General features: G+C 49.5%; 1 protein-coding gene across 2 annotated transcripts in view; it reads right to left on the bottom strand.

The window, feature by feature from the left end:
• NPDC1 (neural proliferation, differentiation and control 1) overlaps window positions 1-13,924 on the bottom strand; it is a 451,514-nt gene that overhangs the window by 42,771 nt on the left and 394,819 nt on the right. Inside the window, exon 1 of one of the 2 annotated variants that reach the window (XM_078642050.1) lies at window positions 11,354-12,015. The exons of the other annotated variant lie outside the window; for it this stretch is intronic. Coding sequence (XP_078498176.1) covers window positions 11,354-11,453 — 100 coding nt within the window. The 5' untranslated portion in view covers window positions 11,454-12,015. Of the gene's footprint in view, window positions 1-11,353; window positions 12,016-13,924 lie in introns of those variants that run through there. 2 annotated transcript variants of the gene reach the window in all.

Here is a 13,924-nt window from a genome sequence, read left to right as displayed (position 1 = left end):
GTACATTAGCAGTTGTTTACAGCACATAAAGGAGGTCTCAGAACACAAATAACAAACACGGACCGACAACAGTGACCACCTTTCAAGAACTCTGGACACGGTCCACAAAATTATCTGTACTCAAGTGCATTAAACCAGTATTTGCAAAGATATAAACCCATTCTGGATTCACGAAATGTGTGATTTTCGCAATGTTAATGTGTTTTGATCAATAGGAAATTCTGCATACAATATGACATTTCCACGAACTAAGTCCAATTTGCATTGTTTTGTGGGTTTGTGGACGTTTCTTTGTGGATCCACCAACAACAAGGTGAAAAAAAAGCTTTTGGGTATTCACCAACAAGTTATTTCACTTTGGGGCAAAACATGTTCAGGACAATGGCACTTTAGGGACATATTTTTGCATGAGAAAATATAAAACGTTTATGTTTTTATGTATGTTCCTTTCCTGAGTATCTGTAGCTATCGCAGATTACCCAGATGACTTCGGGAGTTCTTTTTATAGTTCCTAAAAGAGCCAGAAATTCAAACATAGAAGTAATCCTATGAGATCAATTGCATTAAGTAAAAATCAGGTTTGGGGATAAGGCCCAAGGGCAGGGAAAACATTTCTCCTGAGTGCTCTGACACCATCCAATATAAGCAGCTCATGACACAGTCTGACATCATGAGGACGAAAACACTCAATGTTGCCTTCGTATGTACTTCCTCGCACATATTAAGGGCTCTCTTGACATAAAAAGCATATAGGTCCTCTCATAGGACTCATTGTAACTTCTGCGTCTTCCCCCCCAGGGGCTGCGCCACTTCAAAGCACTGCCCTCATCCCGCCTCTCCAGAGGTTGGGGTGGAGCACTCATAAGAGCAAACTATGGAGAAGGAACACCAGCTCTGAGCCCCCTCCCATAGACTCTGGGGCACGCGGTGCTACAGTGTGGGTCCTCCAGCCCCTTCTAAAAGGCTAATACTTGAAAAACACGACTGCAAACCCTGCTTTCTAGGGTGGATTTCTTACACTATAGCTCCTCTGTCACAGCTCTGTTAAAGAAGCACTAAGTAGACACCGGAGGCTCCAGTCACCGGTACCTAGCCTATGTCATCCAATCATGCGGACAGTACCTTTTTCCTCACTGTCTTTTGTGTAGCCAACTCCTCCACCAGTATTTTCGCTCTACCTGCACCTTAAATTCATTCCACAGGCAATTAGTAAGCCCCCCAAATGTTCCACCTGCATTTGCGCACGGCGCAGTCCCTATAGAGCTCTTGTCGATGGTGTGGCTGGGATAACTCAAGGCAGCTCAAAGACATGCATTAGGAAAAAGGACCCATGGTTCCAGCTATGTCTGACAGAAGCTCATACAACCCCTCATCCCTGAAAACCTAAAGTTGTTACCACTTTCAACAGGCGTCTCCAGATTCAGCCTTTGTGCCTGCCAAGCAGCCAACTGGTAAACACCTGTGTCTTCGACAACGAGTTTCACCAGACATAGACGCTGACAAAGGCTATGACAATTTACATGGGACAGGCACGTCAAAACACGAACACACAGAATAAATTGTGTACCATAAGGAGGTGCCCCTAGGTGGAATGCCACAATAACCTACTTAGTCCCACTTATACTCATTCGTGGGCTTCTCATGAATGACAACATTTGGGAGATGATGATAGGCTTTCAGTTGCTCTACAATGTATCAAATGCTATATTCAATCTTAAGGACGTGTTGAAACTTTGGCAGAGGTACAGCGCTCTGGGTGTTAAGACTGAAGCGAGGGCACCTTAAGCGACGCTGGTCCGGGGAGGAGAGCAATGTCTTCATGACTCTTTGATGGATCAAGTGGTCATCAATGACCAGATGCAACATCTGCTAATTCTGAAACTATCAGACAAAGGAGGTGGTGCTGGGATGAAGTAATTACCAATGTGGGTGCATATTTGCTAAACGATGCAACGGCAAAATTAGATATGACACAGCGATTGGCTCCATGCACCAACTGTAGTGCCTAAAAGTCAATGCCCCATGTCACTGGAAGCCTGGTGGAAGGCTCTCTTTCAGGCTGAAGCATACAAGTAACCATCCTGCAGGTATATTCAGTACTGTATGAAGTTTGCGTACACCTCTGAAGTGTATCAGGTTTGCAGAAGGTTTCTTACCCCTCTTCAAGAGAAGGATCATCAACTAATGGTATGGTGGTTCCAGAGAGGGGTGTGGCTACCAGTGGTTCAGCAGGTGCAGTGGCACTGGGACCCAGAGACCATAGAGGCCCATTGAACTCTGATTATTGATGTATTTTACTGCCTCAACAGAAGTCAATGGGGCAATTTTCCTTACTTACACCAGGGCCTATGGCATCCTTGCTACGCTACTGGTTACAGAGGAGGCTCAAATTTTTATTCCGTAGATGACTAGCTTTGGTCAGCATGACAGATACACATTGGCTACTAATCGGGATCATGAACTCTGAGGGTGGGGGAGGGCGTGGAGGGAGGGGCAGGATTGTGGGTTGAATAACGCAACACAAGGTGTCAGCGGGCGGTTTATCCCTCTTCAGCCCCAACGAGGAACCCATTGAACTAGCTTGTTAAGGAGCATCTATCCGCCATCACTCACCTCTTTGAATAGAGTTTAGGCCAAGATGTAAGACACTGACACTGCCACAACTAAATAAACCAGGGTGCAGGCTTAACAATCTGTGTGCTCTGGTCTCTTTTTAAAAAGTGAATGTCACATCACTCCACCCCCTTGGCCTACACTGGCACCATTTGCATTTCTTGTTACTTAAACAAAGATACTGCTCTTTGCTGCGTTTCAGCTTGGAACAGGAAGGCGGTTCTGGTCTGGCTCATTTCCAAAGATGACTCTCCATCGTCCTTCCGCCTCTTGCCTACACTTCATTCAAGAAATCAGTTGGTACGCAGACCACAACATCTGGGCAGTAATGAGCTCAAACGGGCACAACCAACGCAATCGGTATGATGGAATGAAATCCAAGGTGGACGTGTAGGGGAAGCTGGTGTAGCCGGCCCCTGAAGACATGGCTAGTGCCTGCAGGGGCTGCAGCCGGCACTGCAAACACGGTTTGTGCCAGAGTAGGGGTTGGTGGCATCAGGGCTTGCAGGCAGGGATGGTGTCGACTGGGGCTGCTTGTAGCAGGCCCCGAAAACACAGCTGGTGACTGACGAGCCCCAGTCAGTTTGCAACTGGTGTTGGGTTGCCCATGTTCCAGTTTGGTGGGGACCTGGCCTGGCAGTTCGAGTTGGACTCTTCCTACTGGAGCAGGGTCAAGACTGGTTTGTATATAGCTGGGTCCAAACTGAGGTGGCATGGTGTGCAAAATAACGATGGACTGGAATACGGACTCAAGAAATTACCAGTGTCTGAGATTAATTCAAGCATTTCACTTGAGGTTTGGGGCCCTGGGGTGATTGGCAGGAAGATGCTGGCTTACAACTCTGACTGCTGCCCAATCTCGGTAACTCTACTGCGCAATGTGGTTCGTTCTTTACTGCACTCCTATCCCTGTGTGTTTGATGGAAACGAAGTAGATTCCAAGGTTTGGAGTTATCAATAGTGAACACTCAATTCAGCTGCTTCCAAGATATACCTTCTAGTTTTGGGTGCTAGTCCTTCCTCGCTTTCATCACATGGTCTCACTGAAGCATTTACATCTGCCCATCACATGTGGTCCTATCACAGAACACTTAAGCCAGGAACCAGGAGTGGATTGAGGCTGTTGGCATCAGTACCCTCTGGTTCCATAGGATCACTCACAGCAAGAGCAGAGAACCCATCAATGGGATGAGCACCTCCACGAAAACATACTACAGTATGCCGCAGCACATTCTCAACCGAGATCAAACATGTTGTGTGACTCTCAAAAATAATGATTTGGATGAGAATTTTTGTTTCAAACTGGGATTCTAGTGTGCTTTAATATTAAAATGCAACTAGTGTATATTCTGCTTTCAGAGGAAGGAGGCGTTCTATAGCTTACGCTCTCAGGTGGCTACTGCATGGGGTAAAGCCCTAGTCTTGATATTCTTTTACCGCACCTTTGAACCTCTTCAAACTCAAGATGGCGCCTATTTGGTGTCTGCCGTCTCCAGGTTGGGTGGAAAAGGGCACATACTAGGGACCAGTGTTTGGAGATAAACCTCAGTTCTTAGATCCGGAACCTTAACTTCCCATTTAGTGCACATTTTTGTTTTGCGTGAGATGTGAATACAACAGTACTGAGCAAGAAAACGTATATAGCGTAGCAGCATCATAGGAAATGTTTTACAAACTATACCGAAGACTGCAACGAGAGCTCAGAAGTCAGACCATCTTTTTTTGGCCAGAGTTATCCTGAACTAGGGATTGAAAACCATTACAATGTTTGAAAATATCCACACAGTCTATCTATCCATCATTCTGAGCTGCGGCAGAGTCTTTCAGAAACCTGTGTCTGCAGTATGTATGTATGTGCTATGGTGAATATCTGTTTTTTTATTTGTTCAAAATGTTGTCACTGACATATTCTGAATATGTCAGTGATAACTTAACGTTTTGAACAAATAAAAAAACAGATGTTCACCGTAGCATAGCTAACTATAACTTGCACCCCCACCATGCACTGCTTATGACCTTACATATTACATCATTCATGACATGTTCTATGACATCGTTTATGACATCACTGATGACATCTGAAATAAATAATTGATGCTATCACTGATTATATCTTCTAAGCTTCTTTTCTACACATTACTCTATAAACGAGTATTCTCGTAGAGGTATGAAAGTAGGTACTAAATAGCTCAGAATAATATAAAGCATCATTAATGGCATCACACATACAACCCTCTTAGGTAAAGTAACCTTCTGTTAATTGCAACATCGACCCTTTACCATACACTTAATGTGGCGCTGAGCTGATGTTCACAATCAGCCACACATAGATGGGTAACCTCTACTGCAGACGGTGTTCAATCTGTGCACAACTGTTCAGAGCAAACCAACTTCCTCTAGACACATACGCCCAGTTATATAACTAATGCCCTACAAAGGACAGCCTTTAACCTGTATAAAACCCTTCACGGTTAGCGAATCTCTCGTGAGATACGAAGCTGACATGACTAGAAAAGTGGGCAGTGAAAACACTGTATACGCTATGGAGAGACTTTGCTCTGTACCACACAGCTGGCATACAGTGAAACTCTCATGGGAAATACAGCACAGGGTATTATAAAGTATCTACTAAGAACCATGTTCGCTCTATGCATAACCTCTCCAAAGAAATACTATTCACTAAAAATACCCTACGTTTGAAGGTGCTAAAAGTCATATGACCTGCAGCTTTCATAATGAAAGCCCATCTTCTGAAGCTAATTGAGCATGTGTGCATAGGTTAGAACCTTGTGCATAAAGGCTTCTATCATTTGTAGAAATCGTCCTGCTGTGACGATTCGGCTTAAATACTCATGGCTACTTACAATACTTACTATCTACCTCATAGAATCTTAGCCGTGTTGGAAACATTTTCCGCAGAACCCAAAAACTTGAGTGGAATACACTGGCAGTAGCCGTCAACTGTCGCCTACAAGCAGAGTTACTCCTGAATACGCAGATTTATAACATGTTCAATACCTCTACACATCTATGATGTATTAAAAGCACATGTGTTTTGTAAACACTTACACCCATTAGCTGGACAAATGCTGTACCAAATTAGGCAGAAAAGTTATATGACAGTAACCCCCACTATGTTATCCATCAAACAAACAAGCACACTCTTTGGATGAGGTCATCAGCTATGTACTCACATATGTAATTTGAGATGTTATCAGTGATGTCATATAACCTGTCATGAGTGATGTAATATGTGAGGTTATAAGCAGTGCATGGTGGGGGTGCAAGTTAAAGATAGCTCAGCTAACTATAACTGGTGATTTTCTGTGTTTTTTTTATATCAGAACATTGTGTTGGCACTGGCATATTCAACTAACTATAACGTCACATTGGGGTTTGATTTTTTTCAGTGAAAAGCTAGTTTTCTTTTTACGTAAAGTAATATTTTGTTACCATACGTAAAGCCATCCCCCGCAAGCCATGGCTTTTAGTTATGCACGGTGCCTGGCTGGATGCAGGTCCTGGCTTGCTTCCAGGTCCTGTAGCCAATTCCCCAGAAGGCAGCTAACCCAGGCACCGCATGGCCTTCAGTGGTGCACAGCAGGTTGTTGGTTGCACAGCGGGGCCTGTGCAAGCCCTCTCCCTGAGCTGATAGAGACCCTAGGTACCCCATTCTGCGGGGTCGAACCTCCCCAAGCCAATAGTAGGTCTAGGGATCACATTCCTGGGGCGAATATGTATATATTAAGGAGAGGGGTTTAAACAGCTCCCCTCCAAGAGCCTTACTAGGCCCCCAGAGATCCCATTCTCCAGGGCCGAATTCTAAAGAGAGGGGAGCATGCAGCTCTCCACCCTAAATCCTGGGCCCTGGAGACCCCATACCTGGTGTCAAATGCCATAATTAGGGAGAGGGAGGCATGTGGCACCCCCTCCCCGAGCCTTCTTGAGTCCCGGGGACACCATCCCACAGGGACAAATTTTAATAAAAAGGGAATTTGGGTTGCGTGCCCCCCCCACTCAGAGGCACATGTGGCTCCAGGGATCCCATCTCTGGGGCCTCTCTAAATTATAGGTGGGTACCCGCCCGGAGCACCTACCAAGAAACATTTATATTAAGGGGAGGGGGCAAGCACCCCCGCCCTCTCGGAGCTTCATTAGGACATAGGGACCTCATCCCCTGGGGACAAATTAATTTACAAATGGGCAGGGCACTGTGGTCTCCCTTCCCGAGCCTTCACAGGCCCCAGGGACCCCATTCCCCAGGCTGAATTTCATAAAAAAGGGGAGAGGGGCCATACAACCTCACTCCCGAGCCTTTTTGGGCCCTGGAGACCCCATCAGCCGGGACCAAAATACATTATTAAGAGAAGGGGCGAGTGACCTCCCCCTTGGGCATCCACAAAGCTCAAGTTGGGGCCACCGGGGAAACCACAGGGCCCCCATTGCCCCAACCAGCTCCCCGCATGTTACGGGAGCTAGCACTGCTACCGCCCGGAGGGATCAGCTAATTATCCATGCTCCCTGAGGAAAGGAGCCACATTGCGGTGTTTCCCTGCCCGCAGGAGTGCAGGTAAGGAAACAGAATAGAAATCAGCTCCCCGTCGGCAGAAGCATGTTTAAAGTTAATTGTGGCCCTGGGGATGGCCCAGGGAGCTTTTTTTCCCTTGAACCATCTTGGTCCCACAGGAGTCAGACTCCCTTGGGAATGAGCGCTCTGATTGGCTGCCAGCAACAATAGAAACTTATTGCTATCAGCCATTACAGGCCTAGGAGACTTAGTCCCCTGTCCTGAAGTTTAAAATACTAAAATAATATATGGGGGCTGAGTAGGAATACCCTGCCCCCAGGTCTCATGGGGGTGACCCTGAGGCCAAATTAAAACAAATTCGGCAAAATTCGTCCACCATTAAAAAAAATATAGGGGTGCGGGCCAATATTTCAATATTTTAACAAAAAGGGAGGGGGGCGACGCTGTCCCACCTCATTAAGCCTAACTAGCCCCCAGGGACCTAATCCCCAGGCCAGAAATGAAAAAAAGGAGAGGAAGGGTCACTCAGCCCCCCCCAAAATTGGGCCTGATAAAGAACCTTGGGATCCCATCACTCAGGGCAGTAACTTAAATTAAAAGGGATGGGGCCATGTGGTCCCCTTCCCTGAGCCTTTAATGGCCCAGGAGTCCCTGGGCCCGCTCACTTACTGAGTTCCGGGTAGCCCCTACAGGAACACAGTAGTTTCACTGTCTGCACTAGCGAGGGCCGGGATACATGTGCTTGCTCCCATCTGGCAGGATCGTATTAAATCTCCAACCAAATGGGAGCAAACATTAAGTCTACTCCCAGCCACTTAGAGATTTAAAAATGCTCCCACCAGGAGGCAGCAGCATAAATAGCTGCTCCCTCCGGGTAAGGAGGCGGCTGGGGATGCGGGATCCTGGAGCTCTACACACGGCCCCCAACGAGGTGTTTGGTGGATGCCCTGAGTGGGCACCGGGCCACCCACCTACTATTGATGGAGTCCCCGGGGGATGGGTTCTCCGGATCCATAATAGGCTCGGGGAAGAGGCCCCCCCCTCCCCTTTATAATGTAATGTGGCCCTGGGGGATGGTGTTCCAGGGCCTAAAACCTAAGCATTAAGTGATGTCATAAATTGTCATAGAACATGTCATGAGTGATGCCATATGTGAGGTCCTAAGCAGTGCATGGTGAGGCGCAAGTTATAGTTAGCTATGGTAACCATAGCTGGTGAATTTCTGTGTTTTTTAGTTCAAAAAGTTAATGTTGTTACCGAGATATCCACCTATCTATAAAAACGCTTCAACTTTTGGGTTTTTTCCGGTGACTATTTATGTATATATAGATATAAACAAGACATGTTTTGTTATGCTTTCCAAAAAAGAGGTATTTTTGCCTACTTTGCACAACAAGAGTTTGGGATTGATCTGTCAAACGGGGACAGAGAAAGAGGGTGAGTCCCAAAATGCTAAAACGTCATGCATTTTCCATAGACTTTTTTTAAAATCTATATCGTGAAAACTGCTGATCGGAATTACAACATATTTGTCATGAAGATAGATCTTGATCCAAACAGCGTGGTGTTTATGATTTGGTGTAAATCCATTGAATAATTGTTTTAAAAATAAAGATCAAAAATATTTTTATAGTTGGGAGCAAGGGACTCTGTCGAGAGTCCCTTGAACCCAATTTTATCAAATACAGCTTTGATTGGCCCACAGGGATTTTTTTTCCTTTGGGCCAATAAGCTCCAGAGGGAGCGTGCGGTCTGATTGGCTGCCTGCAACATGAAGAAAAATGTAGCGGGCAGCCATGACAGGATTCGAGAACTTAACCCCCTGTTCTGAAGTTAACCTTAAACAAGCCCCCTTACTAAAAAACATTAAATCTGCGGAGCTCCGCCCTCACTGCTTACAGCAGTGCGACGAGTCCTCGACCTAAAAACAATATATGGTGGCAGGGTAGGGACACACTGCCCATCTAGGCCTCGTGGCCTCCCTGGATCAAAACGATTTTTTTTTAATGTCACAATCCTGCAGAAGTCCTGTGGAATTAACACATACCCAAAAAATGGCTGCCATGAATTACAAAGAGGAGCACGCAGGCTCTGAGGACCCCATCCTTGGTGAGGGAAGTGTGGTGTGCCTCCATAGGGCCACTGGCGTAACTAAACTTGTGGAGGCCTCCATGCAAGGCACTTGAGGAGGCCCCCCTCCAGGCTCAATCAGGAGCTCTGCAGCCTGAGTGCTGTGCTGAGGAGGCCCTCTGGATCTTAGGGCCCCCGCACTGCGAGGGCCTGTGTTACGCCCCTGCATAGGGCCATTAATGCCCAGGGATCCCATACCCAGAGGCCACTTCTTTATTTAAAAGGAAAATGGGGCGCGCAGCCCCAAGCAGACCCCCCTCCCCGAGAGGGGCCCATCCCCAGGAGGCCATTACCTAAATATTGGGACGGGGCAGCTGCCCCCCTCCTTGAGCCTTGATAGGCCTGGTAACTCCATCCCCGGGCCTATCTAAAATTAAAGGGATGGAGTGCTGGCACCGTCCCCGAGCCTGCAAAGGCCCCGGGGACCTCATCCCCTGGGGCCGGCTCAATAACTGTGTCCAAGGGAGCTCCCACTGTGTGGGACCAGACATGCCTTCCCTGCATGCAGGAATGCGGGCAAGTAAGGCACGTCTTCTTCTCGGCAGAAGCTTTACAAATGCTCCCAGCAGGTGGGAACACACTTTTGTTTCTCTGCCCACGCTCTTACGGTAGGAAAAACACATTGCTCCAGCCTGGCAGGAACAAACAAAAACAGCTTCTCCCACCAGGTGGGTGCAATGCTGGCTCCTACAGCACCCAGGGTGGGTACATGGGGTGAGCCACCTTGGGTCACGGGGACCCTGGAGCTCCACCTGTGGCCTCCATTGTATTGGTTGTTGAGTGCCCTGCACGTGGACACCAGGCACCCGACCACAGGTGCCTGAGGCCCGGAGGATGGGGTCCCCAAGGCCATTATAAGCTCGGAGGGGGGCCGTGCTCCCCCGCCCCAATATTTAAGTGTCAACCCTGGGACTTGTGGTCCCCGGGGCCCATACAGGCTGCATCCCCCCTCCCCCCTTACAGGTCTCAGGGGATGGGGTCCCCAGGCTGTACTGGACCTTGGGGAAGGGTGACATCCCCTCTTTTGTTTATACTTTGGCCCCAGGGGATGAGGTCCCAGGGGCTACTATTGTCTCGGGTGGGGGCCATGTGCCCTCTCCACTTAATGTTAAAAAAGTCCCTGGGTTGGGGTCCCTGGCTCCCTTAGCGTATCAGGGAGGAGGGCTGCGCACACCACCTCCCCTAAATTAAAAAAAAAAAAAAAGCTTGCAGAGAATGGGATGTCTGAGACCCTTAGTGTCTTGGGAAGGAGGGGCCGGGTGCACCTTACTCTTAATAAAAAAAAATAAAGGTCCAGGAATTGAGTCCTCGGGGCTCAAAGTGGCTTGGGGTGGAGGACTGCACCAGGCCAACCCAAGTTGCCCGTTGCTGCCTGCGGAGAGTTGGCTTTCCATATGGTAATAACATTAATTTACATTAAATACCACCTATGAATTCAATTTTTTTTAAAAGAATAAAGTGACGTTATTAGTTTGGTGAAAATTTCAGTGACAAGATAACATTTTAAACTCAAAAAAATACCTAAATTCACCAGTTGTAGCTATCGCTGGTAACTTGTGCCTTCGCCATGCACAGTTAACTACCCACATATTTCACCACTATTTGTTCTATGATATTATTGATAACTTCACTGCAACATTTCACCTGATATCATTGTTGACAAACTGTGCATGGTTATAGTTACCTTAGGGCACGAGTTATGGTTACTAGAGACAAGTATAACTGGTGAATTTCAGCGATAATATACATTTAAATGAAATAGTGATATAACTATGTATTGCATATTGACCTAGCGAGCACGTGGCAGTAAATGCCACAGTAGTATATGTTATTACTATATTGTAAAACTGGATTCACGGCTGTCTAACAGGCAAAATGCAGATTTTGGAGCGGAGTAACTCAGGTTCGGATACTCGAGTTTTTAAAATATTTTTAGAACTTGAAGCAGGCTCGACCAGCAAGGTGCGGTAGCTCTAAATATGCATCCTGCTCTCTTCAGCTAAACACACGTGAAAGCTGGTCAGACTCCACGTGAGCCTGTGACCCGGACGCAGCTCCCTCCTGACGCACATAGCGCCTTACCTCTCCAGTGGCTGCCTCCAGGCTCTCGATAGTGCACGGAGAAACAGAGGCACGAAGTCAGGCAGAGGCACGTCTGGAGCAAAATCCGACTCACTGCCATCTCCAATCAGATTGTCCGGAGAAGGGTTCCAGGCAGCGAGATAAGCAGGCAGAAGGCACAGGCAGCAACAGGTCAGCAGGCACTTAGAAGGCACTTGGGTATCAGTCACTGGCTGCACAGGGAGAGTCCCTAGTGAGCTGTCACAGGCAGCGGCGGTATGATGAACTGCCACAGGCAGTAGAGTAAGCAGGCAAGGTGCAGGCAACAAGATTACCAGGCAGCACGGATTGCAGGCACTGAGAGCAGGCAAGTGCAGGGCAGAAGCGACAAGGTCAGCAGTCACAGTTAGCGGAGCAGTAGGCACAGGCTGAACAGAGGCAGCAGCACACGCAGGCAACACGGTTAGAAGATACAGGCAGGGCACAGTTAGCACAGGCGCAGGCAGTACGGGGAGCAGGCACTGCACGAGCAGGGTAGCAGCAGCAGGGTCCGCAGGCACAGGCAGCCGAGGTGAAGTGGAATCGTCGGCTCCCTGCACTGCAGCTCGCCCGGTCCTGATGTCAGCTGTGTGGGCAGACGGGAGCCCTCGCAGGCTCAGACCCACGCACCGGAGAGCGGGAGGGAGGCGGCCAATCAGGGCCAGGCGCCGAGCAGGCACCGTGCGCACGAGGAAAGGCACAGCCTTGGGGCGAGGGGGTGTCTGAGCGGTGGGGATGATGCAGAGAGGCCGGGCTCCCACACACAGCGCTCGCCCTCTCCGCAGCATCACGGCCCATCTGCTGCTCACGAAGCGCGACAACGCCGGGAGGAAGGAACACAGAAATGCAATGTATTACAAAGCTTCTACCCCAGCGAGTGCCGGCAGGTCATGGCTGCCACTGAAAGACTGATCGTGACCTACCTGCTATGCCAAATCGACTTTAAACCTGTCACCTCTTGCTGCCTGCGCCAAGTAGCCTATTCTAATAGCCATTGCAGCCTCGTGCCTTTTGGCCCAAATGGACAGCCCAACATACAATGACAGAGTTATCTGCCACACATGTGCAGATGTAAACACAAACTCCTCCAGCCACCCCCAGTGACAGCTGTCTGCCCCCCCGAGGACCCCTGACGCCTTCAAATGGACGCAGAGAGTGCGCGCTGGGCGCGGCGCAGGCCGCTTCCGGCGTCACATCAGGGCGAACGAGGCGTCACGCCTCTGCAAAGTGTTCATTAAACGCCAGAAGAACGAGTCCAGCCGTTTCGTGGCGCGCATTACTGGGCAGCCATAGAGTGGCCACGTGGCTCCATATCACCAGGACACCACGTGTACACCCCCTGGCTTTGCTTTGACTTATTAGTGCATTCTGGGAGTTCTAGCCTTTCTTTATTTTAAATGCGACAACCTAGCTTAGACCATGCAGGTTCCTGGGGTCACTAAAAACAGCAGTCCACCCACCTGCTCTTCCCTCAGTTCTTACCATTAAAAGATTACTCAGCACTGTTAGTATTTCGCACCAAGCATGGCATTGCTAGGTAAACAACATTAATGTTGGTGCCCGAGTCATATGACCCGAATTTTAATATACATTCGTGGAAGACCCACCGTTTTGAGACTCTTGTTTTTCTGCTCCCGCCATCGGTATCCAGCTACAGGAGTAGCACAGCCTTTCCTGGCAGAGCCCTGCTGAGCGAGTGAACGCGAGGCCGCAGAGGAGGTCGAGGCGCTGGCCCCAGGACTGCGAGGACCAGCATTCACCATCCCCAGCTGGTCCTCTTCCTGCGAGAGCCGCGCCCCCTCCCAGTGCCCCGCCCCCAGCAGACCGCTACAACACCTCGCGGCACCCGCTGCGCGGGTGCCACTCGTGGAAGACCCACCGTTTTGAGACTCTTGCTTTTCTGCTCCCGCCATCGGTATCCAGCTACAGGAGTAGCACAGCCTTTCCTGGCAGAGCCCTGCTGAGCGAGTGAACGCGAGGCCGCAGAGGAGGTCGAGGCGCCGGCCCCAGGACTGCGAGGACCAGCATTCACCATCCCCAGCTGGTCCTCTTCCTGCGAGAGCCGCGCCCCCTCCCAGTGCCCCGCCCCCAGCAGACCGCTACAACACCTCGCGGCACCCGCTGCGCGGGTGCCACTCGTGGAAGACCCACCGTTTTGAGACTCTTGTTTTTCTGCTCCCGCCATCGGTATCCAGCTACAGGAGTAGCACAGCCTTTCCTGGCAGAGCCCTGCTGAGCGAGTGAACGCGAGGCCGCAAAGGAGGTCGAGGCGCCGGCCCCAGGACTGCGAGGACCAGCATTCACCATCCCCAGCTGGTCCTCTTCCTGCGAGAGCCGCGCCCCCTCCCAGTGCCCCGCCCCCAGCAGACCGCTACAACACCTCGCGGCACCCGCTGCGCGGGTGCCACTCGTGGAAGACCCACCGTTTTGAGACTCTTGTTTTTCTGCTCCCGCCATCGGTATCCAGCTACAGGAGTAGCACAGCCTTTCCTGGCAGAGCCCTGCTGAGCGAGTGAACGCGAGGCCGCAGAGGAGGTCGAGGCGCCGGCCCCA

This window comes from Lissotriton helveticus, chromosome 5_1 (genome assembly GCF_964261635.1).
Source record: "Lissotriton helveticus chromosome 5_1, aLisHel1.1, whole genome shotgun sequence".
In the NCBI taxonomy this organism is placed as follows: Eukaryota; Metazoa; Chordata; class Amphibia; order Caudata; family Salamandridae; genus Lissotriton; species Lissotriton helveticus.
The sequence above is the reverse complement of the archived record's forward strand: the minus strand, read 5'-3'. Positions and strand labels throughout refer to the sequence as shown.